The sequence below is a fragment of the Cygnus atratus genome, chromosome 8 (genome assembly GCF_013377495.2).
Source record: "Cygnus atratus isolate AKBS03 ecotype Queensland, Australia chromosome 8, CAtr_DNAZoo_HiC_assembly, whole genome shotgun sequence".
Taxonomy (NCBI): domain Eukaryota; kingdom Metazoa; phylum Chordata; class Aves; order Anseriformes; family Anatidae; genus Cygnus; species Cygnus atratus.
This window is the reverse complement of record NC_066369.1, coordinates 29,743,690-29,769,918: the sequence shown is the minus strand read 5'-3', so window position 1 is coordinate 29,769,918 and position 26,229 is coordinate 29,743,690. Positions and strand designations below refer to the sequence as shown.

The window sequence follows — 26,229 nt, the reverse complement described above, 5'->3', positions numbered from 1 at the left end:
GAACTGGAACGGGGAGCTGAGCACACAAAAACCCCTTCCCGTTTTGGTGGGGTGAGCTTTCTGCCCAGTTAGGGCTCGAGTGCCAGCAGCAGCACGCGGGATGGGGCCGGGACCACACCTTGCAGCAGCAGCTAGCGGCTGCAGCAGCTCAGCTGCACTGGCAAACCGCACCGCGAGCAATAGCCTGCGTCACTCAAAAGCAGCCTCAAAGAGCCGCGCTGACAGTCTCCAAGATGAATCTTTTTTCCATTACGGCGGCTGTAACAATAGCAATTATGACAATGGGTACAGATCCAAGAAAGAAAAATTAAGAGCAGAAAAATGTAGGTAGGACATCTAGGCTCCATCTAACATGCAGAAGTCCCCTGGAGAAGGAGGTGAAGAAAAAATAAATAAATTAAAGAAAGCCTCAGCTTCCTGCTCGAGCTGTTCCAAAGTGCTGCCAAGAGCCACTGGAGACCTCTCTGCTCCAGCAGATGCTGGAGTGGACCTCAGGTACAGTTCGTATAAAAGTGAAAGTTTACACAGCACTTCGGGATTCCTCGTGATCACACCTGGCTTCCAGCCAGCTTGCAATGGTTTTAATGATTTAATTTTTGTGCAGTACATTAAAACCACCCCCAGTGTTTCTTTGTTCTCCGATCTTTCACAAAAAGAGTAGGAGAAAAAAACTGTGTTTTATTTTAAAGTAGACAGCTCCTTCTGGTGTGAGGGCACCCCTGAGAACGTAAACTAACTTCAAGTTTTCAAGTATCATATAATTGAGGACAAGTCCCTATGACTGGCTTTTGGACTCCGGGGAAACACACAACTCCATATACCAGCAATCTGTTTATGTTTGGGGACCCAAATAGGTTATCCTTAATCCATTTCCAAACACTGATGCTCGAGTCTGAGCAGGGTGTCAGCAGACTGTTGCTAAATTAGGAGGTCCATTCTTAGACGATAATTTTGAAGGGCGATCCCAAAACACTACGGCTTGTCTCGTTAGAAGCAGTTCCCCCACTCTGCGTTCAATTTCCTTAGCTCCATTCTCCGATTTCTACAGCCACTTAATTATCCTACTGGTAGACAAAACTGCAAACCTCAAAGTTCAAAATTCATGTCCCAACTCTCAATATAATCGTAAAATCATTGTGAAAATCATGAATTTCAGGAAGCGTAATGTTTTCCAATACCAGGAAAAAACAAAACAAACAAAACACTTCAGCACAGCATGCATCTGGGTTTTTACTGTCTTCACTTTTGAAGAGCTGAACTCAACGCATCATAGGGAGCGGGAAAGTTTCATAAGGTTTTGTATGAGATCCTAAGACTTGGATCTTCTTCAAAAGCAGACTAAGAAAACAGGAATTCCCCCATGCTGATGCCAGCAGAGGTCATCAGAAGAGCTGAAAGGTTTAAGTCTTCTATTGCCATGGCCCCCCAGCTGCCTGCCACTTGCATGAGACACGGGGTGCTCATCCCCAGCACGTCCCAGACCCAGGGAGGAACACGACACCTCTGGCAGCGGCCTTGACAAGCACTCACCCTCCGCGAAGAGCTGCTGAAAGACAAAAATAAGGGGGTTTCTGCCGGGATTGGGAAGAGGGCATGGTTTAGCCAGCAGTTTCTTCTGCACATGCGCCCCCTTGCCCTAACTACAACTGCTTGTGCCCTGCGTCCTTCAACTCGACCTCCAAAAACCTGTACCCTTCCAAGAGCCATGCTCGTAGGGAAAGCCCTGCCTCGACCGTGGCTCTCCCCGCTCAGTGGTGGTACAGCCATTTGGGACATTAAATGCTGCAAGTCCTCACTGTGCAACTGCTAACTGCTGCTGTTTTCCAAAGGCTGCTAACAGGGCCAGCTGAGCCGGCTGCTGTGGGAACAGCCAAGGGTACTTCCCCATCCAAAGTCACCTTTCTGCACTACTGCAGTTGTAATTTCCCCTAGCCCTGTTACCAGGAGCGACTGGTACGGCACATGTTTTTCCTTCATCACTCCAGGAGAGTTCTCTGACTTGGAAAACTTCAGTCCAAACCACTTAAAATTTATTAAAAGGCGAAAGCAAAAGAAAACAGCATTTGTTAGTGTGATCTTAATCCTAAAACGGTCCTAATGCAGCATCACTTCTGACTTGTGGTATTAAAAATAATACAATTTACAAGACATTGAGCAGCTATGTACTGTTAAAAACAACAGTATTTTGCATGTACTTTGCTGTTCTACTTGGTTTTCCACCCTAGTAACGCACAGAAAAATTCAGTCCAACCAAGCCTAGCGTGTACACGCCTTTCAGACGAGACCACCAAAAACTGCTGTTCTGCGTCGTGTTACAGTTTTTACAAAAGTGCTGTAGCGTGCGTGCTGACTGCTCCAGGCACTTGTAAGAAGGAAACAATTGAACAGCGCTGTGAGTACCTAAATAAAAATGCACCATACATCTCCAGGGGAAACCAGGTCAAAGCTAAACATTGTTAAACATCCAAAAATCTACTCCGGGGACCAACTGAGTGTGCTGCAGCATACCATTAGTGTCTGCGAGATGAGGAAAGCAGAAGAACCCCATTTACCTGTGATTACCAGTCTCCACACTGATCGAGAGCAGCCTTACTCACTCTGAAGGCATGCTAACTTCCAACAAGCAGAACCTGAATTCCTGTGGGCTGGAGCCTGGAGGGGAGCGCTGTGGGCTCTCTGATGTTGTGCTCACACCGAAGCCTCTCTCAGAGGAGCAGCAGGTGGTCTCCACTCGGAAACCTCTTCTCACAAAACCTGTGGGAGACTTGCTTCCGAGACACGCACGGCGTCCTGCCCTGCTCACGTTAGCCACCAAGTCCTAAAGTTATGATGACGACAGCACACCCGCCCAGCAGCCCCCTTCATGGTGGAGGAGCGCTCCTAAACCTGGCAGCAGCTCGATTCCTGAGCTTCCAACCCTGCGAGGCACGCCAAAGAGCCGCTTGCCCATCAACCAGCCCCTAAGGAACAACACCCAGAGGGGGCTCCACACGCTCCCCTTGAAGACGACACCCGCACAGGGCGGCTGTGGGGCGGCGGCTGCGCCCCCAAAGCCGGCTGTCGCCGCTCGGGGAGGCGCCCCCCTTCCCTCCCACCCCTCGGGGCCTCCCCTCAGCCCCCCGCAGCCGCTCAGCGCCGGGGCCCCGCCGCCCGCCGGTACCTGCGGCCGGGGCCGGAGCGATGATGGCTGCCGCCGGCTCTCACCTGGGCGGAAAAGGGAAGCGGGGGGGACGAAGGCGGCTCACCTGCGGCAAAGGAAGCCGGGGCGGCGCGGCGGGAGAGCCGGCCTCCCGGGGGACGGACGGGCCGCGCCGCGCCGGGGGTGGCCCGGAGCCGGCGGCCGTGGGGTGGGGGGTGGAGAAGCTTCGCTGGCGTCCCCTCAGCCCGCAGCCTCCCTCAGCTCGGGGGTGAACCCTGGGGGTTGTGGGGCTGAGCGGGTGTCGTCGAGCTGCGGGCACCTGGGGGCATCCAGCGGGGGGGACACGGCGCTGAGGGGCTGATTTCGCAGCGCTGGCAGCGGGGACGTGGAGTGCAGGATCGGGGCCTGAGGGGAAAGGCCCTGGGCTGGGGTGTTACTCATGGAGATGTGACCTTCGGTCTGGTCGCGGAGATTAGAGGTGGCCACCCTGTGACACGCACGGCTTAAGAGGCAAGAAAGCTTTCAGGTAATCCTGACCTGGCAGTGTTTGTGTCACAGCCTGTGTGGCACAGCTGTCAACCCAGCCACCAAACTCCCCAATGAGAGTAAAATGTAGCTGTGAAACTTGTAAAAAAAAAACAACTTTATTTGTGCTTCTTTGCAGTAAATCAGCATCCAAACATGAATTCAGGCTGTCTGCTGTGCACCAGAGTTGTTCTGAGCCGTTATCTGTTATCTCCTGCAGAGAGGAAGCGAGCTCTGCTCGGCCTCAGCAGTACGGGCACTGCCACTTCCGCTGACAGAGAAGGCAAAAGCCTCGGGAGGACCAGGACTTGGATGGAGTTTAGCAGTTGTGACACTTCCCCTGGGGAGCACCAAAGCAGCAGAACACAACTGCCTATCACCACATTCACCACAACCAGAACTGCTCCAACAGCGCTCCGAGCCACACTGTTACCTGTGGCTACGGAGAGGTGGTGGCAATGGCTTTGTGTGTGGCAGCAGCGGCTTGAGTCCCTGCAGAGGCAGTAAGATGGAAGGCGATAAAAGCAAAAGAGGTTTTTGTACCGCCAGTCTCAAAATCCTGAACGTGCACCACTCACTGAAGTTAAAGGGGACTGCGGCTGCTCTCCACCTCTGACTAGTGTACGTTAGTCTGTTTCAGTTATTTTATGTAATATTTGTTTTATATACACACATATAAACACCAAAAATATCAAAAGAAATACCCCCCAAAAAACTTTTTATTTTGCTACCCACTTCCAGTAGCTCACGTGGAACAAATCTCACACAACCCTGCTGGTTGCATAGGATAGGCAGTACAAAAGGTACTGAAATTAATTTTCACCTCCTAACTAGGAATCAACTTCCCTTCTTCCTAATGCCCCCCCCCAAAAAAAAAAAACAAAAAAACAATAGCAGTTGCACTAAAGCATATAACATGCTAAGGACATATCATTTCATCCTTAAAAAAAAAAAGATTCCAAATGCCTAACTTCCCAGTCCTTACTCTCAATTTTAATTAATGTAGTGCTTGTGAGAAGTGACAATGTTTTTGACAGTGATGAACAGCAAGTGGGGTATTTATCCATCCAAGATATACAACGTAGACAAAAGAGCTAAGCACTTTTCTCATCAGTGCACCTCAGTCTCGATCTCTCGGAGGGCTGGGTTCATTACAGAGTGCACTCTGTCCCTGGCCTTTCTTTTCCAATTGCTGAAAGGAATGTCAATTTTCATTTGCATACTTTATCTGCTGAATTCTAGACTGCCAATTTAGTTTACACAAATCTCCCAAAAGCTGTTAGACAGCCAGTGATGTGAAATATTGCTGAGATCTTTGTCAGACATCCATATATTTTAAATCAACATTTTTACTGATTCTTTGAGCACCTGGGGCCATAACAGACCTTTCATTGGTACTGACAGACTCATACATAAGTCACCATTCATCCACAAAAATAATCACTGGTGAAACCAGAAGACTTTAGGAAAGGCTGGTTAATAATGACATTCTCTTAAATACCACCTGGGAGTTGTTTCCAATCTTTTAAAGTTTCTAGGTCCCCATTTGGTTTTCAGGAAATGCTTCTAGAGCAGATGAAAACTTCTGACAGTAGTGCTGCCTTTCCCAAGTTCGTTCACCACTGAATGGTCTCTTCATCTCAAACAGTCTGCGATCCCCAGCAGCTCACAGCTGAAAACTGATGCTTTCAGAAACAAGCACTAGAAAAATATGGAATAACCTTTAAAAAAGTGAGAAAAAACAAAGGTTGGTAATCACCACAAAATACCTTACAAGGAGCAAACACTGATGAAGATAAAGCTCACCTGCTCCAGGTATTTTGCACATATTTCAAAAAAAAAAAAAAAAAAGAGAGAGAAAGAAAGAGTAGAGAAAAAGAAAAAAGAAGAAAGTGAAAGTACTCTAACAGTATACAATCACAATTTCACATGAAAACACAGGCTGGCTCAAGGGCTCTCCTAGCCGGGCCTGGCAGAGACAGGCGGGCACAGGCCAGCCGCTTTACCTCACACCTTGAGGAATTTTCTCTGACACTCTCGAAGCACCCACAGCTCCCAGGACAGCGTCCGGGACGCTCCCGGGCACCAGGCGGGAGGTTAGGCCTGCCATACCCGGCCCTCACGCCGGTGATCGCACCCCGGCCCCGTACTTGTCCTCCAGCCGCCTGCCCACGCCGCTCTCACCCGGCCGAGCCCAGCCCTCGCCAGCCTTTTCCAGGCGACTCCCGGAGTGGAAGACGCCCCCAGAGAGTAGCCCCGGCTCCCCTCACGGCCCTTCACGGCCCTTCACCGCCCCATGTCGCCCCGCACCGCCCCGCTGAGGCGGGGCCGACATCTTGGGTAAGGGCAGGTAGGCACCGTCCTCGCCGGCGGCCATCTTTGTTCAGGGTACGAGCCCAGCAGGCCTGCACGGGCGCCATCTTGGGTAGGGGCACGCTGTGCCCTCACCGCCGCCCCGAGCTGCCTCAGGAGCCATATTTGCTGAGGTCAACCCCTGAAAGAGCCAAATAAATAAATAAATAAATAAATAAAAGCGGCACCTGCGGCATCCTGAGGGCTGCTCGCAGAGCCGGCTCCCCCGGAGGCAGGGCGGCGGGGCCGCTCCTCCCCGCGGCGTCACTGACGGCAGCCGCGGCTCCCAAGATGGCCGCCCGGCCGGGGCGGTGGCCGGTGGGAATGGGGCGCCGGTGGCGAGGGGTGGCCGAGGCCCCGTTCCCTTTCCTCCTCTTCCTCTGGTTCGCAGCCGTGAGGGCAGCAGCGAGCTCGGAGCCGCCGCTCAAGTGCGACGAGCTGCGGCTGGGGCAATATCCTGAGCGCGGCCGCGGCGGGGGGACAGAGGCTGTGGGGATGATGGGGCTGGCGGCTGTGGGGCACCGGGGGCAGGGACACCCTCGGGTCCCGAGCTGGAAGGAGCGGCAGGGAGGATGTGTGTGGTGGCACAGGTTTATTTGGGGCTGGCGTAGCGTGTGGCTGTGTGCAGGTCGGGGTGCGCCTGGTTTTCAACGAGAAGATCCCGTGGGATGGGAGACCCTCCTGCCCCTTCGCCTTCTTGTGTTCGTTTTCAGGACACTCAAGTGAGAGCCAGTGGCTTCCCAAAATATCGGGTCTGCCTCCCCCAGCCAAGCGAGAAGGTCTCAGGTGTTAGCCCAAGCTGCAAGTTGTTTCCAGAGGCGCGTCAGGCCTTCCCGAGGAAATGGCTGGTGAGGGCAGCTGGCCGTTGGTGATGTGGCTGCAGATCAAAAATGTCAGGAAAGCAAAGCTTGGAAAAAAAGCAAACTTCATCTCCTGCATTACTTGAGCGTGGGAGTTCAGACCTCAGAAAATTTGTTCCTGCTCACGTTTTCTTTAGTCCAAATTCCTGGCATTTCCGATGTTCGTTTTTAGGTGTTCTTTGAATTTTGTTTGTTATTGTAGCTTTAATCTTCTCAACCAAATGCCTTGGTTTAAAGGTACTCCGGTATCAAAATAAGGAAGGAAGCATAGGCTGGGGTTCTACCTTGTCGCCTTCAAATACAGAGACTGTGACTGATAAATATTGTAGTTCCCTTAGGTAGTGCTGACTGCAGCACTAATTAAACGTGGAGCTTATGCAATATATTGATGTATTAAATTGGATTAGCAGATTTGCTCTATGGTAATGTGCTGTTCCTATTTTGGGGGATGGGGAGGGAGGAAAACTGACATCAAGGTACATCTTTAATCCTCAGAGGTTAAAGAGGGTGGAATAAATTAATGTTAAACGTGTTGTAGTGTTTGATATGAAAAATGTTTTCCTCAATTACCTGAACATATATGTGTGATGAGCCTAAAATAGACAATAGTACACAAGAACCAATGAATTGTACAAATCACACGGCGTATGGTAAGGATTTCTAATTTCTAACATATATTGACAGTAATTACATTTTCCAAGGAAGTATTTAATTCATGCATTTATGTATCTGCTAGATGAGCTTTTAAAACATGGGATTAGTAATGTCATTAGTGTGAAAGCCTGAAACATTTGCGTACATTGGATACTTCACTGAAAATGAATAAATACGTTGTTTCTCATTAGTACCTTTTTAAGTGAGGTTTCTGGTAAACCTCTTCAAAGTATGTTATCTTCTAGGCCCTGTCCTTCACTACTGTGATTAGAGCAAACCATTCCTGTCCTACTCAGTTTTGCATATACTTAGAAGAATTGACATATGGCAGAGCAACCTCAAAACCTTCAAAATCTTAAAAATTCTTTTAAGGAAGGATGGTGCCTTCCATCATCAAGAGTTTTTGGTGACGTGAGGGTCTCTTTTGAAAGCAGTTACGCTTATTTTGATGTTAAATTCAGATTTTCTTTGGAGTACAACAGAAACGCAGTTAAATTGGTCGCTTGCTTTATTACATACGTTTAGTTTTTCTGGTGTTCGCAGGCATTGAAGTAAATGGTCTCTTTGTTAGCTAATTTGCTTTATGTACACTCGTTTAAAATGCACGCGTATGCTTGTTGTCTTTCAGATTTTACTGTGTATAAACACTAAATAATTTTCTTTATTGGGATGCTTAGGGATAGTGGAGGTTTTCCAAGTACTTTTCAGAGACTGGATGAAAGTACTTTCCAAAATACATCCCCCTGTAAGTTATTCAGTCCTTTACATCATCTTTGATATAGTGTCCCTGATTATAGACAGGCAGTCAGTGAGCCAAAGAATATTCTGTAGTTTGATCACAACTCACATTGGTAGTTGCGTCTAACCATATGATTGTATTTAATATACCATACGTTTGCTTCAGAGTGGGGGAGGTTGCTGAATTTATTAACGTGTTCATTTCTATATCTGTATAGAATTTTTACACATACAGCAGTCTTTAGATTGTCCTCACAGTATGAGTCATTTCCTCTATCAGTATTATCTAAGTAATAAAAAGTTGGTCTTAAAGCTCATGCTTGAAGCACTACAGTCTCTAAACATCTTTCTGGATTTCATCATCCAAACAAGTAAGGGTTTAATTCAAAGCATCCAAGTAGTCTCATAGAGTAGCGGGTTTGGAGCCGTACTGGCATGACTTTGACAAGAAAACAGTGTCCTTCCCTGTGTCAATATTTTAACTGCTGTGGGCTTCTTCTAAATAGAAAGCACTGCTTTCTTTGCTTAATTTTTGGAAGAGAAAGAATGTTGCTTTCTGTAGTTGTGTTAGATGAGGCATGTTGATCAGTAACATCCATGTATGACTTTATGACAATTAAGTCCAGACATAGCTTTTTTTTTTTTTTTTTTTTTCCCCCTGTTACAGATACTGACCATCTGAACTTAATTTTTAACTTAATTTTTGGGATGGTCCTACGCAATGTGGATAGATATTTTAAAAAATAAATAAATCCAAATCCTCATCTTCTTTCCTTTGGGTATTACTGGAAAATCAGGAAAGAAATGTTGAGCCCATCTAGCAGTTCAGTTAGAACTAATCAACAGGTCTCACAAGTACTGAAAGCTACTACAAAGTGTATAAAGGACTGGAATTCTCCCCTTTAAAACAACTCACTAAAACAGTAGAGAGTGACTAATATTGTGGTAATACATCGCAGGCTTTTACTAGATGTATTTAGTAATATACTTAAAGTATCATTCCTGTGTGCACTGTGCTGTGTCTCAAGACTGTTGCACAGTATAACTTCATTTGTTTATTTTACCTGTGTTGTCGGGAAAATGCCACAATATCCGGTCGGCTACTGCTTAATTGCAAATAATTTTTTTTGTCCTCAGTTCAGTGTCTGCCAGCACCAAATATAACCTGTAAAGATCACCTTGGCGTAGAAAAAGTCTTTACTGGACATGAAGTTGGATTTTACAAGCCTATTGCATGCCGCAATGTGTAAGTACACTGTTATTTTTTGTAATAATTTATCTTTGTTTTCACATTGAATTTTTTCTAAAATGGTACGGTGTGTTGGCTGAAGGAGGAAGATAGAGTTCCGTACGTGTGTTACTTCATCCTCAAATAAATATTATAAAGATACAGCATGCATGTTTGTAAGTAAATCTGTCTCTGTGCTGGAAACTTTTGTTTGTTTAGTTATGTTTCTGTCTTCACTTTACCTTAGTGTGTACCCCAGCAAAGATTTGCCCCAAATTCTAAGGCCACACTTCACACATGCTTAAGATCAGCAGGGGGACTCCTCTCCATCCCTCTCCCTGACATCCCCTCCTGTACACCAAATCAGAGAACTGATGTGGGTTTGAACTAGATTGGATCGGTTCCCCAGGTTGAGTCACAGTACAGTCCCTTCACGTGCTTGTGCCAGCACAGGGATGAGGGCGACTCAAGGATAAGAGATGGATGGAGGAGGGCTGGAAGGGGCTGCACTGCTCAGCAGCAGCACTGGTTCACGCCAATTAAAGTGTGCCTGTAGCTGCACCCTAAGCTGTAGTATGCATAAATACTGGGGGAGCATAAGTCTCTCTTCAGTACCCTGAAAATCTCTTTTACAGGAATTGTTCTCTATTTTTAAATAACTTTTGTATTTAATCAAGTCCAGCATGTCTTTTAAGAGCCTGTTTCTGTAACTTGAAAATGATGGACCTGTTTTTTCTGAGCATGTTGTGAGCGATGGAAAGCTCTGGACACCAATAGATGTTCCAACTGGCCAGTGCTAATGATCAATGAACACCTGTCAGTACCATTTGTCTCTGCTTATTGTGGCATTCACACAGGAGCCTTTTCCTTTTGTCCAACTGAGGAATCTTTGGAAATTACAGCTCTAGTTGTAATGTTTGCTGAGTATTCCTTATCACCCTAGTGATGCGGTACTTACTGCTCAATAATTTGCCTAGCTCAGAAGTGCAGCTCTGCCTCTTAGTTTCATAAATATTTTCTTTGTATTTTGTCTTCTCTACAGTCAAAGCTCAGCAAATTGAAGAAAACATATTATTACATCTAATCAAATTTAAATGCTAGCAAACTAGACTTCAGTCACATTTTTGTCCAGAAACAATTGCGTTTCAGTCCCATCTGTGATGGGGACTGAGAATAAGATGAGCTACACTAGTTTAATAAAATTGCCTCCTCTTTAAAATAGAAAGTTATTCTTGTGTTTGGATTTTTTTGTATATATTTTTGGTTTAACGTACTTTTTAGAAACATTTTAAAATTTGTGTTTTCTTTATGAAGTAAAAGAAAAAAACAACACACAGATCTATGTAGGCAGAAAAATGTTATTCTTGTGTTGTCTATTACTTTATGGTGGCTATTATTTGTGATGAAATCACCAGTGGTTAAACTACCAAAATAACTTGCCATGGCTTTTCCAGTCCCATGACTGTTTGTGTGGCACAGGGGTAAGAGGACCCTTTGTGGGCTCGCTGAAACCTCTAGTAAAGTTCAGCTGAGAACGTAGGAGGAGTTATGCAGGCATGCTGTTGATAAACCACCAAAGCCAGGTAAAAGTGGCAGCAAGATTAATATTTTAATATTACCACCTTTCATATGTATTTGTGTTTAAAAAGTCTAATCACTGTTCAATATAACAGCATTTTATAAAGTATTTTGAATGTTACCTAAGTCTCAGAAATGTTATTTAAAGCAAGAATATCTACCCTGATATTACACCAATAAGCCTGCGCTTTTGCATTTTGGAGATTTTTCCAACATCTGGGTTTTGATGAAAACTATCAGTCTTCTGTCAAAAATGACTGCACGTCATTTAACCAGAAAATTGGTTTAAGTAGGCATTTTCCTGCAGCAGGATTGCCCATGTGTAGGGACAGCAGGTTAATTTCTATCCCTAGCTTTAGGAAGGGGCAAATCAGCATGTTGTCCTTAGCCAACAAGCTAATTTAGCAGCAGTCTAGGTTGCAGGTCTAGGATCCTGCTCTGTCTGTGTATGAGGATGTGTTCAAGTTTATTTGCTCCTCAGTTGCTCCTGGTATTTGTTCAAGGAAAAGCTTGTAATTACTACTGAGGTTGCAACAGCAAAGGACTGGGGTTTGGGATTCGTTGGGTTTTAATTTAGTGTTTTGGAGGTAGATTTTTGCCAGGTTCTAGAATTTCCCAAATTGTCACTCTGTCGTGCATTTTGCTTAATATGCACAGGCCCTGATTCTGCAGGCTTGAAATGTCCCCTGTTCCAGCAGCATTATTCCAAGCAAGGAGTCCATAAAATGGCAGTCTGCGGAAGCCCTGAAGTTCTGTGTGGACAGGTCTTTGAGCAGTGCTGAGACCCTGAGAGAGCACAGAGGCCACTGGCACGTGTAGCAGTACTACGCGTAGTTTCAACTGGCATAGCGAGCAGGAGGAAAAGGTGTTTACGTGTCAAATGCGAGAAATGTACAGAAAAAGGCTGGATGAGGCTGGTAAGCAAGAGAAAAATCAAGGAGCAACTGAAAAGAAATTGCACCTTTTACCCAGTTGTAGAAATCCCTTTAGATTAGCAGGAAGCGTTATTTTCCTGCTTGCTGGTTAGTTCTTCAGAACATATTTTTATCTGAAAGAATGAGTAAGACAAAGGACGAGAGTGGAGGCAGCCTTGTTACAGTGTTAACGTGCTTCCACTTCACACTAGATCTCTTCTGCCCCTCAGGTTGGTGTTGTTGGAGTTGCAGACTGCTCTCCCTCTAACAGCATCTCAATGCAGACGCAAGTGCTAAGTTTACTTTCTGACTGTTTTTGAGCAGAAGCTTCTCAGATTAAATTGCGTTCCCACCTTTTATGCAAAAGCTGTTTCTAGGCTTTAGTGTCCTTGAAAGGTTTGTTGACACTTTTTGGTTGATAAACATTTCCCAACAGTTTACCTCAACTTCTACATAAAACAATTAGTGTTCTTTACAGTGGAAACATGGCAGTTCTAAAGCTGATAATTTGCATTACATCAGGTTCCAGAAATGCCTGGTATGTTCTGTGTTGCTAATAAGCAGTAAGTAACAAATATTGAGGTAAGAGTCACGGTTTAATCACTTAATGTTGCCATTAAGTTTTAAAGTCAGTAAATCTAGATAATAAGCAAAAATGTAGATCTTTATTTGGCATTGAAAGTGCTTAATAAAGGTGCTTGGAGCGTTCTCAGCTACTGTCTTTTGTGAAACTGTTTTATTCAGCTGTCAACTGAGAGTTTAATTTGGGCTTATTAAGTAATTGCTGGCACATATTAGTGCACATATCAGAGCAGTGAATTATTGATTATTTTTTTTAAGTTCTAATTAGATTTGGGTTTCTGTTCTTTTCACAAGCTAGCTTTTCACCAGTGCAGCAAAGGATGGCTCTGGAATTGGTAGCTCGATGTTCCTAGCTTGCTTATTAGTGCAAAGCCCCGATCAGTAGCGACTGAAGATTACTAATGGTTAGGTGGCCACGTCCCTCCAACCGGTGGCAAGAATGGTGCCAGTCAGTACAAATCTCAGGAAGCCTGTTGTGTCTGTGTGTTGTGGATGGCTAACCACGGGACGTTTAACTTCAAGGTGTCTGTCTACTACCGTGCATCTCTGAGCAGTTCGCAGTTCTTTTCATTCACGAGTGCGTGCCATTTACTGCCCTCAGTGTGTAGCACAGGGATAGTTACATGTCTTACCCTCTTTGTTGAATCCTTCTGGCTTCTTCAGCCGGTGGCCATGGTTCATTTCTCCTTCAAATCTCATTGCAATTACTGTCTCTGCTGACATCTCACCTGTCTACCCTGTTCCTCTCTATTTGGCTGGGTGTGGGACTAATGCCTACAGACAGTACGCGCGCATCTCTCAGCTTTCCAGGGCTGAATGATTGGGAAGTGCTCTGTAAAACTGGGAATGGATCAGCAACTGAATTATGTCTTTCTTGACAAGAAATGATGATTTAATTTCAGAATAAGAGTCATAAGAATCGGTATTCTGCAAGAGCGTACTTGAGTTGTGACAGCTGAGGTTGCTTTATGGAGGATGCCTAGCAAGTTTGAAAGCGTAACATTATCAATTCTGCCTCTGTTAATTAAAGATAAATAACAAATCTGGTTTTTTTAACTGAAGCAGCAGGCAAGTGAGTCACTGCTTTAATTCTCAAAACTATGAGTGAATATATCTTGCAGTTACTGTCTACATTCCTTGTTTCTTTTGGCAGAAATGGATACTCCTACAAAGTGGCAGTGGCTCTGTCCTTATTTCTTGGATGGTTGGGAGCAGATAGATTTTATCTAGGCTATCCTGCCTTAGGTAAGTTTATTTCTTGTTTTTTTCTTTGAGTTAAAGCGTATTGTAATGACTGAGTTATTTGTGTATACTTACATTTTGAATAAAAAGTGCTGACTGACATAGTTTTTGTATTTACAACTAGAATCCTTAGTTCATTGCAAATAAGATGAAGTCCTGGATTATATACCTCTGCCTCCCGTGCTGTTGGAGTGAGTGGTGACAAATGGATATAGAGTTGCCTCACAAGCAAACATGATTATTGTCATTCATTTTGCTTTACGTTTGCTTGACACTGATGTTCAGCGCTGCATTCTCTGTGAGCCACTGCAACGGTAGTGGTTTTGACTGATGTGTCAGCTACTTAATGGTGCTTGATTTTAACAGGAAAATAGAGGACGAACTTTACAGTAAAGCTAGTGTTTTGGGATATGGAATTTGTTCTGGCAAATGCATACCTTCAAGGTAGCTCATAGTATTAATAATAGTTCTGCAGAAGCTGGGACCTTTAATAAGAACTACCTCTGCTTACTGCTTTTAGGACCTGATTCTCAGGGTGATGGTGCCAATAGCTTTTAAATAATGCAAATATCTTAGTATGTTAGAACTACTTTTACTGTCTTGGATTTTCTTTGTTTCTGAGCCTGACAAATGGAGTAAATTTAAAGTCTAGATAGCGTGGAGCAGTGAATTGGACAAAACTATACATGTTACTGTCAGCTGGGAGATTTGAGTTTCTGCCCGTCCAATAGAAACCCTTGTGTTTTTTAATACCATTATCTGTCTTTCCAGTTAATCTTGTGTTAACACCTGTGTCTTTTTTTCCTTGAAATTCTATAATTAGCACTTATTTTGTCCGTCTGTTTCACAAAGAGGTATATTTTGGGAATCAGTCACTCAGGTGCACCTTTTGTTATATCACTGGATTTGGAATAATAATTAGCAGTAATTATTTTTGTAATATACTCCGGTACTGTAGATTTATAAATACTCTGTTCCTATATAGAAGTTCTGTATGGCTCATGTTTGCTAACTCCGCTGGCATACACTGTAACCAGTAACCAGAGTTAATAGACATAAAATTAAACTCCTCTAAAGAAAAGTTTTCAAGCTTTTGAAAGCCAAAGAAGAAAAAAGCAAATAGGTCAGAGCAGAAAAGAGAAATAAAATCAGTAGATTGGATTCCTTGACTGTAGTAAATATTTCTGTAGGTCGTCCATACTTTGGCAAAAATGATGAAGAAAGGGAATAACATTGAAATATTTTGTGCAAGAATAATGAAGACTGTAAATGCTCCTTCATTTTTTTTTTCCTTCTCTTCTGGTTAAAGAGAGCACAAATACAAACACAATACAAAAATACTGAGCGTGAAGAAGCCAGGAAGGCAACCTCTTCCTCTCCCACACACTGTGAACTAAACCAGAAGTTATTACTGCCTAAGAGCACTACTTTTTCCCTCCGTGCTTTAGAGCAGTTTATTTTCACAGTGTGATCTGCTTGTGGGGAGGAAGGTGAGGAGGAAGAAAAAAATCAACTTTACCCTGCACTCCAGAAATGTATGCCAAGTTCAGAAACAGTTCTGCATCCAGTAACGTACTGCAGAATGGCTCCGCGGGATGCAGCCAGTTCCTCAAGTAAACTGGAGCAGCTGGGACCAGCAGTGGAGGGAGGTCTGCTGGGTTCCTAAAGTGCCAGCTGAGGGTGAGGTCCAGGACCGAAGCTTGAGAGGAGGTGGCAGAATAAGCATCACAAATAAGTATTTTAAATGCTGACTGCGCTTGATTCAGAGATAATAACAACAAAGTAAACGTGTTCACCAAAGATTTGATATTATTTAATTGTCTTAACTGCCGTTTCCTAAGGCTAGTATTTATTTAGCTGGCTGTTTCCCTTCTGTTTTGTTACGCTATGCCAGTACTGATAGCCAGGCAAACCGTGTCTGGCTGCTGCAAGTCTCACACGTCAGCCTCTGGGAATGAGGTATTTTAAACATTGATACACTGAGGTTTTGCACAGTTAAGTGACATGACTTCAGTTGTAATATGAAAAAAAGCACGTAGGCTTTTCTTTTAATCAGCTGGAAGACCATCCTGCTATTACTCCTTCATCCTCTTGGTCATTAGATGTATGTTCACTGTTCTGACTGTACCGTCGGTCCATGGAATGATGGTAAATGGCCTCCTTAGAGTTTATAAATCAGCCAGCTTCATCTTGTCAAATATGGGAGCTATCTCCAGACAGCAGGATGCTCTTCCCACAGTGTGCAAGCAGCTACCCCACCCCTCTCCTCCACATGCAGCCACGCAGACAGGGCACCGGGGAGCGGAGGTGGTGTGCTGGGCAGATTGCTGCTTCTGAGAGAGGGGGAACCAAGAAGAAGAGACAGAAGTCAGGAGACCTTCGGGTATTTGAGCAACAGCAGGCTCATCCTTTGGAAAACTGCTGTGCTTTTTCATTGTCAGGCACTATGCAGCACAACACAACTTGTTGCTGTGCCAGCTCCCTTGGGGAAGAGGTGCCATGAGATGCTATGCTGGCCGATGGTACCAACATGCTTCTTTCTTGCCTCAGAAGTGTGCTGGTCCCTATAAGCACAGTAAGGATACCCTTTTTAGTAGGGAACTGTGTTTCCCCTGAATAGTGTAGCCTAGAACTGACTGAAGTGCAACAGATAGGCATTCCTCTTCATACTGGCTGTTCCTAGGTACAGAGACGAATGCCTTTTAATCTCTAAGTAACATCAATGTTTGCCTAGCTCAGCTAAGTGTTATCTTGTAATATATACAGTACTCAATGTGTTATACTCAGTGTACAAGAAACTACTGATACTAAATAAAAAAAAAAGTTAAATCAGTTGTCTTCTGAAAACACCAAAAGTAGTCTGCCTTTCATTGCAACTTCCCATGAAACATTTATCTGTTAGTTGCTATTCCCTTATATTTTCTATGAATCTTTCATTTATTTGCACAAAAAAAACAAACTTTTTTGAATACTGCTTAAAAAGTGTTTCTGTATATATGTGTATAAATAAATTCAAAATAAATTCCTATTTCAGCAAAAATATGAAAGTGATACTAAAATGGTTTGCCAGAGTAGCATGTTCTGAAATCAAATCACTGTGTACAGCAACTCATGAGGTGATAAAAAGTCTCCCTCTATTCATAAGTAAATTTTGTGGCTCAAGTTGAGATTCTTTTCTCTCTTTCTGTTTGATCAAAGAAGGGAAATTTTCCAGTAACTTGGTTATCAACTCTTGCCTTGTTTAAGAATATTTATCTGTTTTAGGAATTGTTGTTAGTTTAAAATCTTTCAAGTGTATTCAGGATACAGAAATAAAAAAAAAAAAGTATATTCATAATTCCCTGATAATTAATGATCTTTAACTTCAGTTCTATTTCTAGACCTGTATATATAATGGAGGGTTGGAAGGTGGTTGCAACCAGCGACATACAGACTTCATTTTTTTTTTTTTAGGTTTGTTAAAGTTCTGCACAGTAGGATTTTGTGGAATTGGTAGCCTAATTGATTTCATACTTATTTCAATGCAGGTAAGTCAGTGCTTTCAAAGCAAGATACAAATCTGCGTTTGCTAAAGTTTTGATTGATTACTAATTCTTTGTTAGCATTTTAGCCTTAAGAACTTTTGTGCCTTGAAAAATCAAGGTGTTTATTTTAGCTGTGGTTATAGACTGATGTTGTAAAATACAGATACAAAATATATTTGTTGTTTGTATTAAAAATTAGATAGATTAGCTATCTCTCAATACTTATAACGAATAGTTTGGAAGCTGTTTCACCGTAAATTGACTTTGTCAGAGCCTGTGGGCTCTTTTTGTGAGAGACAGTGTTAGACTTCTCAGGAGAGGTGTCCTGGTGTTCCGAGAATCCTGAAGTTCTGCGTTTGCATGGGCTGATGGAGCCCGTTGTTGGGGTTTCAAGACAGTGTGCAGGAAAGAAGACATTGCCACTTTTTTCCCCCTGCCTCTTCAAATATAAGTCCTGTGTCACCCAAGAGCTGTTACTGTAGGATTTTTGGAGGCTAAATCCCTGGCTGGGGTGACCTCTTGTGACATCATGAAATTGCCAAATTGTCTTGCTTTACAATGCATCCATATAGCACAAACGATGCATTTCCCATGATGAACTCAAAATGCATTGAGGATATAGAAATTGTTTATATGGGTTTACAGAAAAATATTTAACTTTTAAAATAAATGTATCCACAAGTTCCCTTTTACACTATCATTGTGATTTTGCCTCATGTCGCTTACAGACACAATTGAGAGTATCGTTCATCTCCCCTTATTCATCTCCCTAGTGACTCTATATCAATTTAACATTCCTAGAACAAAAAAGCCATGATCTTCTCTCCGTCTCTCTTTCTTACCTGTGCAGTACTTCAAAGATACTTGTCATCAACCTAATTATCTCCTACCTACCTTCTTTGTTCAAGAAAAGCGGTTTGGAGCCCATTCATTTGTAAGCCTGATTTTGTGACTCAAATCCTCATCAGCTTAACCTAGTACCAGCGCCTGGCTGTGTAATTTGGTTGATTAGAAGCCCCAGGGAAATGCTCAGTCTGAGACAGCGCTCTCTAAAATAGTTAAACTACAGCATAACTTCAAAATAAATCTAGTTTCTGTTTGACTAATTAAGCATGACTAATTTTATGATGGGAAAATTAGCAGTAATTGAGACATTAGCACAAAGTGTATATTTTACTTTATATTGAAAAGTCTTGGTTCTTTTTCTCTTATAGATTGTTGGACCTTCTGATGGCTCTAGTTACATTATAGACTACTACGGAGCAAGGCTCACGCGGCTCACGATTACCAACGCAACATTCAGGAAAATGCAGAGCTACCCTTAACCCCGGCAGTAAGTGTCTCGTGTATGCATAAGTACATTTTATTTTACAGATGGATCCAGTCGTCCACTGAAGTCGCTGATGACTTATTAATTACACTTCATCAGAACTGAATATTAAATGTCCATTGAACAAAGATGACAAAAGATGAAAATTCATCAAGTGAATGAGTTTACCACAAAGGCGCCAAGTTTCTTTGACCGCTCTATTTCTGTGAGCGTGTACGAGGTTGCGAAGTTGTACCACTGGGAAATGCGCAGACTTGGGCAATTTGCGCTAGTGTTGTTCTGTGTCTCAGTCAGTATAATTTAGAGGGTTATAGTGAGGCAAAAGATTGTTCAGAACAACTATGCTGATCTTTACTCCATTGAAACTGATGAGAGTTTTAGCATGGACGGGCCAGGATTACACTTGGGGGTTGTTTTTGGAACTGTGTGTAGCGGTTTGGAAGTGAACCGAAATATCCCAAACCACAGAAACTGCCTTTCTTTGTACCCTGTTAGTTAAAATCCAAGTGGCCCTAAAATTTGCGCCAGCACATCCAGTGAAATCCTATTAATTGAAAGTATTCTTTCTGTAAAGCTTGAAGATAAATTTTGGTGAAGCTGAAAAATCTGGTCAATGCTGATGACCAGTACGAATAAGTGGACGTAAAAAATAGAACCATGGGTCACACATCTCAAAATAGGAAGGTGAATGAATGTTGGGCTGCACAGAGGTTAGAATAGGACATAAATGCTCTGATTATTTTGATTTGTTTGTTCTACTCCCTTGCAACCATCCGCAGTGAAAGACATACCTTCTTTTTCTTGAAAAGAAATTGGTATGTATGGTTTACGGAATGTCAAAAAATGAGTTCTTTGTGTTAATAAAGTCCTTAAAATATTCTTCTTTTTAATCGGTTGTGTTCCAGTGAAATAAACTTTGTTATTCTTAAGTAATTTCTTAATAAAGAATAAATTCTTAAAGCATTTAAACTAAATTCTTTAGGACAACTAAGGTTTACATGAATGTTCCTTCAAATAAAAGCGACAGGAAGTATGTCAACAGAATCTTGATGCTATTTGACCAACTTTAAACATTGCCTTCATCTTCTTACGGAAACTGGCAGTAACTGAACGAGAAATCCATGTTATATAAACTTTAGTGTTGATTTTTTTCAATAATTTGGGCTATTCTTTTGGTTTTCTGATGAAATGTTAATGTGTCCACAACAAGTATTTCTGAGGGAATACAAAAATCAGATTGCTAAATCGTTTTTTTTTTTAAAGTGCAGTTCATGTTCTCAATCTCTTTTAAACCTACATTAAGACTTGGTGCATTGAAAGCTTTGTAAAGAAATCAAGTTTTTTTTGCAAATCAGTGTAATCTGACACATCACATAATGAGAATCAACCACTTGCAGTACTTTCTGCTTAACATTAATTCTTTCCTTCACTCAGACATAGTTTTGGAACACTTGCTAACGTGAATTCTGCTTGTGGACTCAGAGAGACAAGAATACTCTGTTAGCTTTGTTCGCTTGCCTGATATTTGTCACATCTCCCTTTTTGTCTTTCACTGAATGCTCTTTGTGCATGTCAGATTTGTTTCCTGAAATATGCACTTGCAAAAACAGACAGGAAATGGATGGAAAATAAATGTTTGAATCAAATAAAATCCCATGGCACAGATCATCCTGTGACTCGTCTGCTTTTTGTTTTTTAACCCTGAAGCTGATAATATAGCTCTGAAAATAGGAAGACACTATGCAATTCAATTAAAAAACAAACAACAACAAAAAAAACAACCCTTGGGGAACTCGTCACACAAGATTTCATTTTAAAATGCATCTCCATGTGTACAAGTAGTAGAGGGCTTGACTTAGTGACTGCAGCAGTCCATCTTGTGCTTCGTTATCCGTAAAAGAATGTGGGGGCTATTTTGTGAGAATCAGATGAAAATATGATTAGTTAGGAGGTCCATTGGATAGTTTGTTAATTCCAGAAACAAAGTGACCAGCAGAGAGAGGAGTGGTTATTCCAAGTTAATTTACAGTGTTTCTGTAGAAACAGAACATGTATCCACAACCAATCTAGGGAATAAAAAACTGTGGGCTTCTTTCATCCCAATCCTTTGCTAGAGCTACCAGTGCCCGTTCTGCTCCGGACTGCCCTGTTTGGTCATAGCAGTAAGAATGGAGCCAAGGGTGACCAGACAGAACAGTATTTTAAGCCTTAGCAAGATTTTATTTTAATTCCCTTTAGATGGCATTCCACTTGGTCCTCCGTCCTGTACTAACACCTTTCCACTTCTTTCACAACCATCTCCATTTTATGTGAAGTCTTAGAAATCAGTGTCACAGATGGCACGAGCTTTGCAACTTGGATTGGATCCGATACGAATTATGTTGTGTATCTGAACACCCTCGTTTCGTTGCACAGCTGAAGTTTAGAGAGGGTTAACTGAGCGAGTAGATAGTGCTGCAGGGCCAGTAGAGAGTTAGTGAGGTTTTTGTTTTCATCTTGTAATTGTCAGATATGGCATGTTTACCATAAGGACTGTGAAAAGTGTGATGCAAGATGTAAAGCTGTCCCACTGTGTTAATAATAAATTGGCTACAGTAATATTTATCAAAATGTCTGTCCTATGATGATTTCCTGTGTTGCTGCCTGCTTTAGTGTTCACCTGTCAATCAAGTTGTCCATCTTAGTGTTTCTGTGGTTCCGATTGCTCTTACTGCACTGGAATAATCTCTCTTTTGTAGCTTTTCCTTAAAAACAGTTGCAAAGCACTGAAAGCAATTAGACAATGTACTATGTCATCCTCCTGCCTTGTTCCCAGATAAAATGGTATCTGCTTGCCTTGCAGATATTCAGGAATCTTTTCAACATTCCAACAAGACAAAGAAGTATTATTCTTTATGCTCTTTTTCTTTTTTTTTTAAGATAAAAAGTAAAGGCCAGAGTTTAAAAAAAGAATTTTGAAGTGCCTCACATTTAAAAACCTATATAAAGCCATTCAGTGAAGATGCTGCAGATCCAAGCTAGGAATTAAATCCAAATCTTCCCAAAGTACCAGTGCAGTTCAGTCATTGCAAAAATGGCTCCATAAACCTTTTTTTTTTTTTTTTACTCAGTCTAAGTTTTAGGATTTTCTGCAATATGCTTAACCATGATGTGGAGAGGCAGCAGCTAGTAGGAACGTTTGGCCTTGGGCACTTTGTGTACTACACTCACACAGTACAAGTGGTTGTACTTAGGTGAAACTACATGATTCATAAATTACGCTGCATTGTAGTTATTCCATTAGGTCGATCTGTGTATCTTTCACTTGAGTACAGAGCGCATTTTCAAAAGGCTATTCTAGACCAAGTTCTCTGATTAGCTCTTCCTACAGCCGTTTAAATCAAGACTCTGCTATAGCAACTTCCCGTGACAGTATTTTGTTATCTTAACTGTTTCCCTCTCTACCACCGCCCACCACTTACTACATGAAGATGTCACTGCTGCTTTCAGGACCTGATAGCACCTCAAATGGTAGGGTTTGTTATGTTTCCGAAGATGTATTGCTGCATGTCTGCCAGTAAAACTTCTCAGCTCCACAGGAAGGTCTTTGTGTTTGAAATGCTCCGTTAGAATTTTTTTGGAGAACATCTGTTGTCACCCCATCAAGAATTGTTTCCTTTGTTCCTCAGGAGTATATTCAGTTGTATTTGCTTACACGGCTCTGTCTATTCAGTCTTCTCCCATCTCTTCTCAGTGTTTTTGTTTTTTATTATTATTATTTTTAGATTCATTAGGTGTTTATTCCATTTGAGAGCCATTCCTGTTGCTTGCTCTGCAGTTTTGGAACGTGTTTCCTCCAGAAAATGATGTTGGCTACAATAAGGTTGGGTTGGGTACTTGCGCACCCCTTTGGGGAAATGCCAAAGGCAAGATTTTGCAAGCAACTGTACATTTCCATTGCCTGTCACTAATTGGGTGATTTCTTGTTATTTCACTGATAACATCATAGTCTTTCAAACTCAGTGTAGCCTCATCTCTAACTACTTTGCCATTTTCGTCATTATAAATGGTCACTATGTGGCTTTTTAAAAAAATGTGGCATTTTAATTCATTTAAATCACACTTTTTAACCAGCTACTGTGTTCTGGGTGTTTGTTATTTCAAGCTGCATCAGTCTGCTGATGGTGAAATACAAGAGATTAGTCTGTTTGCATCTTCTGCAATTGCTGCCAGAATCTGGGGAGAAAAAAGCTTAACTTTAGGCATATGCTTATGTGTTTTGCTAGACTGAAATGTGATCAACTCTTCCAGCTTTCTTCCTCTCAGTCCGTCTGTGTTACCCAGAGAACCTTTCCAATCTCTGTGAATTCTCAGAGAAAACTTCATGCTCCATGGAAACCTTAGCACCGAGAGTGTAAATGGCTGATAATATTTGAAACAGGACTACAACATCCTGTGTGTGGCAACTTTTTTTTCACCTCAAAGCAGCTTTTCTTTGTCCTTTGTTCATATCTCAGCTCTATTTGTTCACGTATTGGCTGTTTTTGGACATCCTTCCACAAGTTCTCAAGAAGCTGTAGGAGGAGCTGGGCTCTTCAGAGCTGAATCAGATGTGTGGAAATGTCAGGGCATCAGATCAGGGAATCTTTTATATGTATGAAACAAAAACACGTTGGGGAGGAATAGATGTTTATAAGAGGGGGTTGTAGGCTTTAGTTTCAGCAGAAAGTATGTCTGAAACTTAAAACTATGTTGTCTCTTTGCCTTCTGCTTCCTGAAGGTGGAGCCAAACCCCCTATCAGATCTCCAAATCTCCTGAAGTTGTTCTTTACCGCACAGCAAAGACTTAGCACTCCTGCATTTTTCCTTGCACGACAGAGAAAACTGGAAAGAGCATGGGGATTGTGTCTGACCAAGGTGCATTTTGCACTGTGGTCTCACTCTAGACCCGAAACTGTACCAAAGGAAAATAAAGGAAATATAAAAATAAAAGGGGCATTCCCAAAACTGTTTGTAGTATGGGCGATGAAGATCTAGTTCTGTAAACTTTCAACAAAATGAACTGTTTAAAAATGCTGCTTTTCTCAACTATGTGCTCCTTGCTTTTCCAGGATTGCAGCTTCTTCGTGGTTCATTATATCTCAGACGTCCTCATGCTCTGATAATTCTCCATTATACATTTGAATGGCTGCTTTCAAGACTGCAGTGCTTCTCTCCGAGAAGCACAGTTCTCGGGCTCTGCAGATGTATATGACACAGCAGAATTTTAGGCAGTATAAAAATTATAAAGATCAGTTTCCATTACTGTAATTACTATATAAATCCTATCTCTAAGAGGCTTAGAACAGGCCTATTTAACCTTGGTTTGAGCTGAAACTTGGACCAAGTTTGATAAGTTTAACACTGAATTCTTTTTCTTCTTTTCTTTTTATTTTCTCTGCAGCATCATAACTTAGTCAGGCATGGGGCGGGGAGGGAGAAGGATTCCAGTGCATCCTCCTGCACTCTGTCTCAGATGGGGGGGCTGTAATTGTGCAATGTACCTGTCCCCAACCAGTGGCAGGACTGAGCAAGATGCACGTTTTGTTACCTCTGGAAAGCACCATTTCTCCCCTTGGAACCTGTGGCTGCTTCTCTTACACAGCTGTACTCCAGAGCAGGTGTGTGAGACGTCTTGGAGGCAGCTGATCCACGGAGTGCAACCAGAAGCACTCGGGTAAACCTACGTTCTTCGGAGGGCTGTCGCAGTAATTGCCAGCTTTTATGTCATTTGCACCACCTCAGCTAAAGCCAAGGTGCTGGCTGCCCTGGTGCTTCCCTTTTGGGGAGCTGAGATGCCCGAGGTGCTGGGAGAGCTGCACAGCCTCCGACTGCCTTTCAGGTCGAAGCATTCGAAAGACACGGAAGTTGGCAGCGCCCCATGCAGCGGCTGGGGTTATCCTGCCCCACTGCTCAAGTGTGCCAGGCTGCCAGGTGTGGGCCAGAGAGCAGCTCTGGTACGGCTGGCCACGACTCGCTCAGAATAAAGCCTAGCACAAGGCTCCTTGTCTTGAACCTGTTCTGCAGTGGGTGCTTTGCCCCCGAGTCAGGAGAGTGGTGGGAATGAAATTATTAATGCGTTCTGTTTCCTTTACACAGAACCTTCTTCAAAGTTCCTTGGATTTACTGTGGGGAAAACAGCAAGAACGTGTAAGAGGAGACCGCTGACTGCAAAGAACTGACTGGGTGTTCGCCTTGAGCCCGAAGAGACTGCCCAACATATGGATTGTGTTGGCAGAGGCAGAAGCCTGGGGAATGCAGAGGTGGGGGGTAATTTTTAGGGCTTTCATTCCATGGTCCCATTGATTATAACCCTATTAAGAGGATGATGCATGCGACTTTTAAGTTATTTTGTTAACTAAGTGTAAGCAATGGATGTGTCATGCTAACAAACATAATTGCTGGTGTGTCTAATACAGTATGAAAGTACAGTATAGTGAATTTAAAAGGTTGTGGTAATCTAAGAATGTTAAAAGGGAAATGTGTGCCTGGGGGGCGTGGGGGTTGGGGAGAAAAACGACTTACTTGACATTCACTGTCTTCCTCCCAGCTCCTTTGCTAAAGTAGGAACAGAATCGGAACAAAAAAATGTTTGTTTTACAGCTGTACCAAGTTACGGCGTGGACTCGTGCTCCCCCCTCCTCTCCCACTTGCATCAAGTACATCCTGTACTTTTGGCAACATGTTGACTGGATATTTAAAAGCTGTGAACTGTTCTGAAAGTTTCACATACTGGGTTATGGGCCATGTGTGTTTGATCAAAATTCAATTACTGCACTGTACCATGCTTGGAAACCTATCATCCCAAGTTATGAAGTATGACGAAATAGGCTAATCTAATTGGTTCAGTATGGGAGCAGTATCAACCAAGCTTGTTATGATAAATAGCTTCCTGTGTTAAAGGTTCTCTAGAGCTTAAGTATCTTGGCTCACCTCCCTCTACAAAATAAGAATAGTGTTCCCTGGGAACAGTTACATCACTGTCCCTCTTCTACATTCACAATTAAAGGTTTGTGGATTTTTTTTTCATCTTGCTGTTCCTTGAATAGATAAACTGTGGCCATCTACCCCGTTCCCCACTTCCATCTCCTTCCCCTTTCCTCAGGTTAGCTCATGTTGGGCTTGCCATGAGCCTACAGGTTCTGTTTCAGGGGTAAGGGGAACTTGACCAGGACGCCAAAACCCACCTTGGGCTGGAGGATGGGGTTTGCGTGCCAGGGTGTCAATGCACGTGCTGTGTATGTTCATACAAAGATTGGGAATTTCTGATGTTAAGTTAAATGTGGAAGCACTTGAATCTTTCTAAACATCTAATAAAAGTGAATTTCATGCTTATGGATGTGCTATTATCTTCTGGAAACTGAAGTTTTAGTTCATCAGTGGTTAAACACAGTTTGCAAGCGCTGGATTATGGCTAGGGAAGGACTGTGTTCTAAGCCTGGATTTGTAGTGACTAAATTTGTCAATAAGACAGTGAGCTGTCTCCCCTGAGATGATACTGGCTCCATGGTGTTATTTGGTCCATCCTTGGCAAGAAGTGCTTAG

The 26,229-nt window shown here is 42.8% G+C and overlaps 1 protein-coding gene and 1 long non-coding RNA gene across 4 annotated transcripts; one reads left to right on the top strand and one right to left on the bottom strand.

Annotated features, from left to right (window-relative positions):
- Positions 1-5,104: 5,104 nt before the first annotated feature.
- On the bottom strand, positions 5,105-6,343 carry LOC118256930 (uncharacterized). 2 transcript variants are annotated; one of them, XR_007708596.1, is made up of 2 exons: positions 6,205-6,343; positions 5,105-5,385 (listed from the first exon to the last, which is right to left on the bottom strand). It is a non-coding gene; the product is annotated as an uncharacterized LOC118256930 (long non-coding RNA). The 2 variants fall into 2 exon arrangements; XR_004781394.2 differs by lacking the exon at positions 6,205-6,343 and adding an exon at positions 5,671-6,175.
- TM2D1 (TM2 domain containing 1) lies at positions 6,250-26,019 on the top strand. Of its 2 annotated transcripts, XM_050712204.1 has the most exons (7): positions 6,250-6,472; positions 7,457-7,526; positions 9,406-9,514; positions 13,724-13,815; positions 17,266-17,339; positions 18,551-18,669; positions 24,784-26,019. In XM_050712204.1, the coding sequence occupies exons 1-6, from the start codon at positions 6,308-6,310 to the stop codon at positions 18,659-18,661; spliced, it is 621 nt and encodes a 206-aa protein (XP_050568161.1). In that variant the 5' UTR covers positions 6,250-6,307; the 3' UTR covers positions 18,662-18,669; positions 24,784-26,019. The 2 variants fall into 2 exon arrangements, with proteins under 2 accessions (XP_050568161.1, XP_050568160.1); XM_050712203.1 differs by lacking the exon at positions 24,784-26,019 and having other exon boundaries at positions 18,551-20,332.
- The last annotated feature ends 210 nt before the right edge of the window (positions 26,020-26,229 follow it).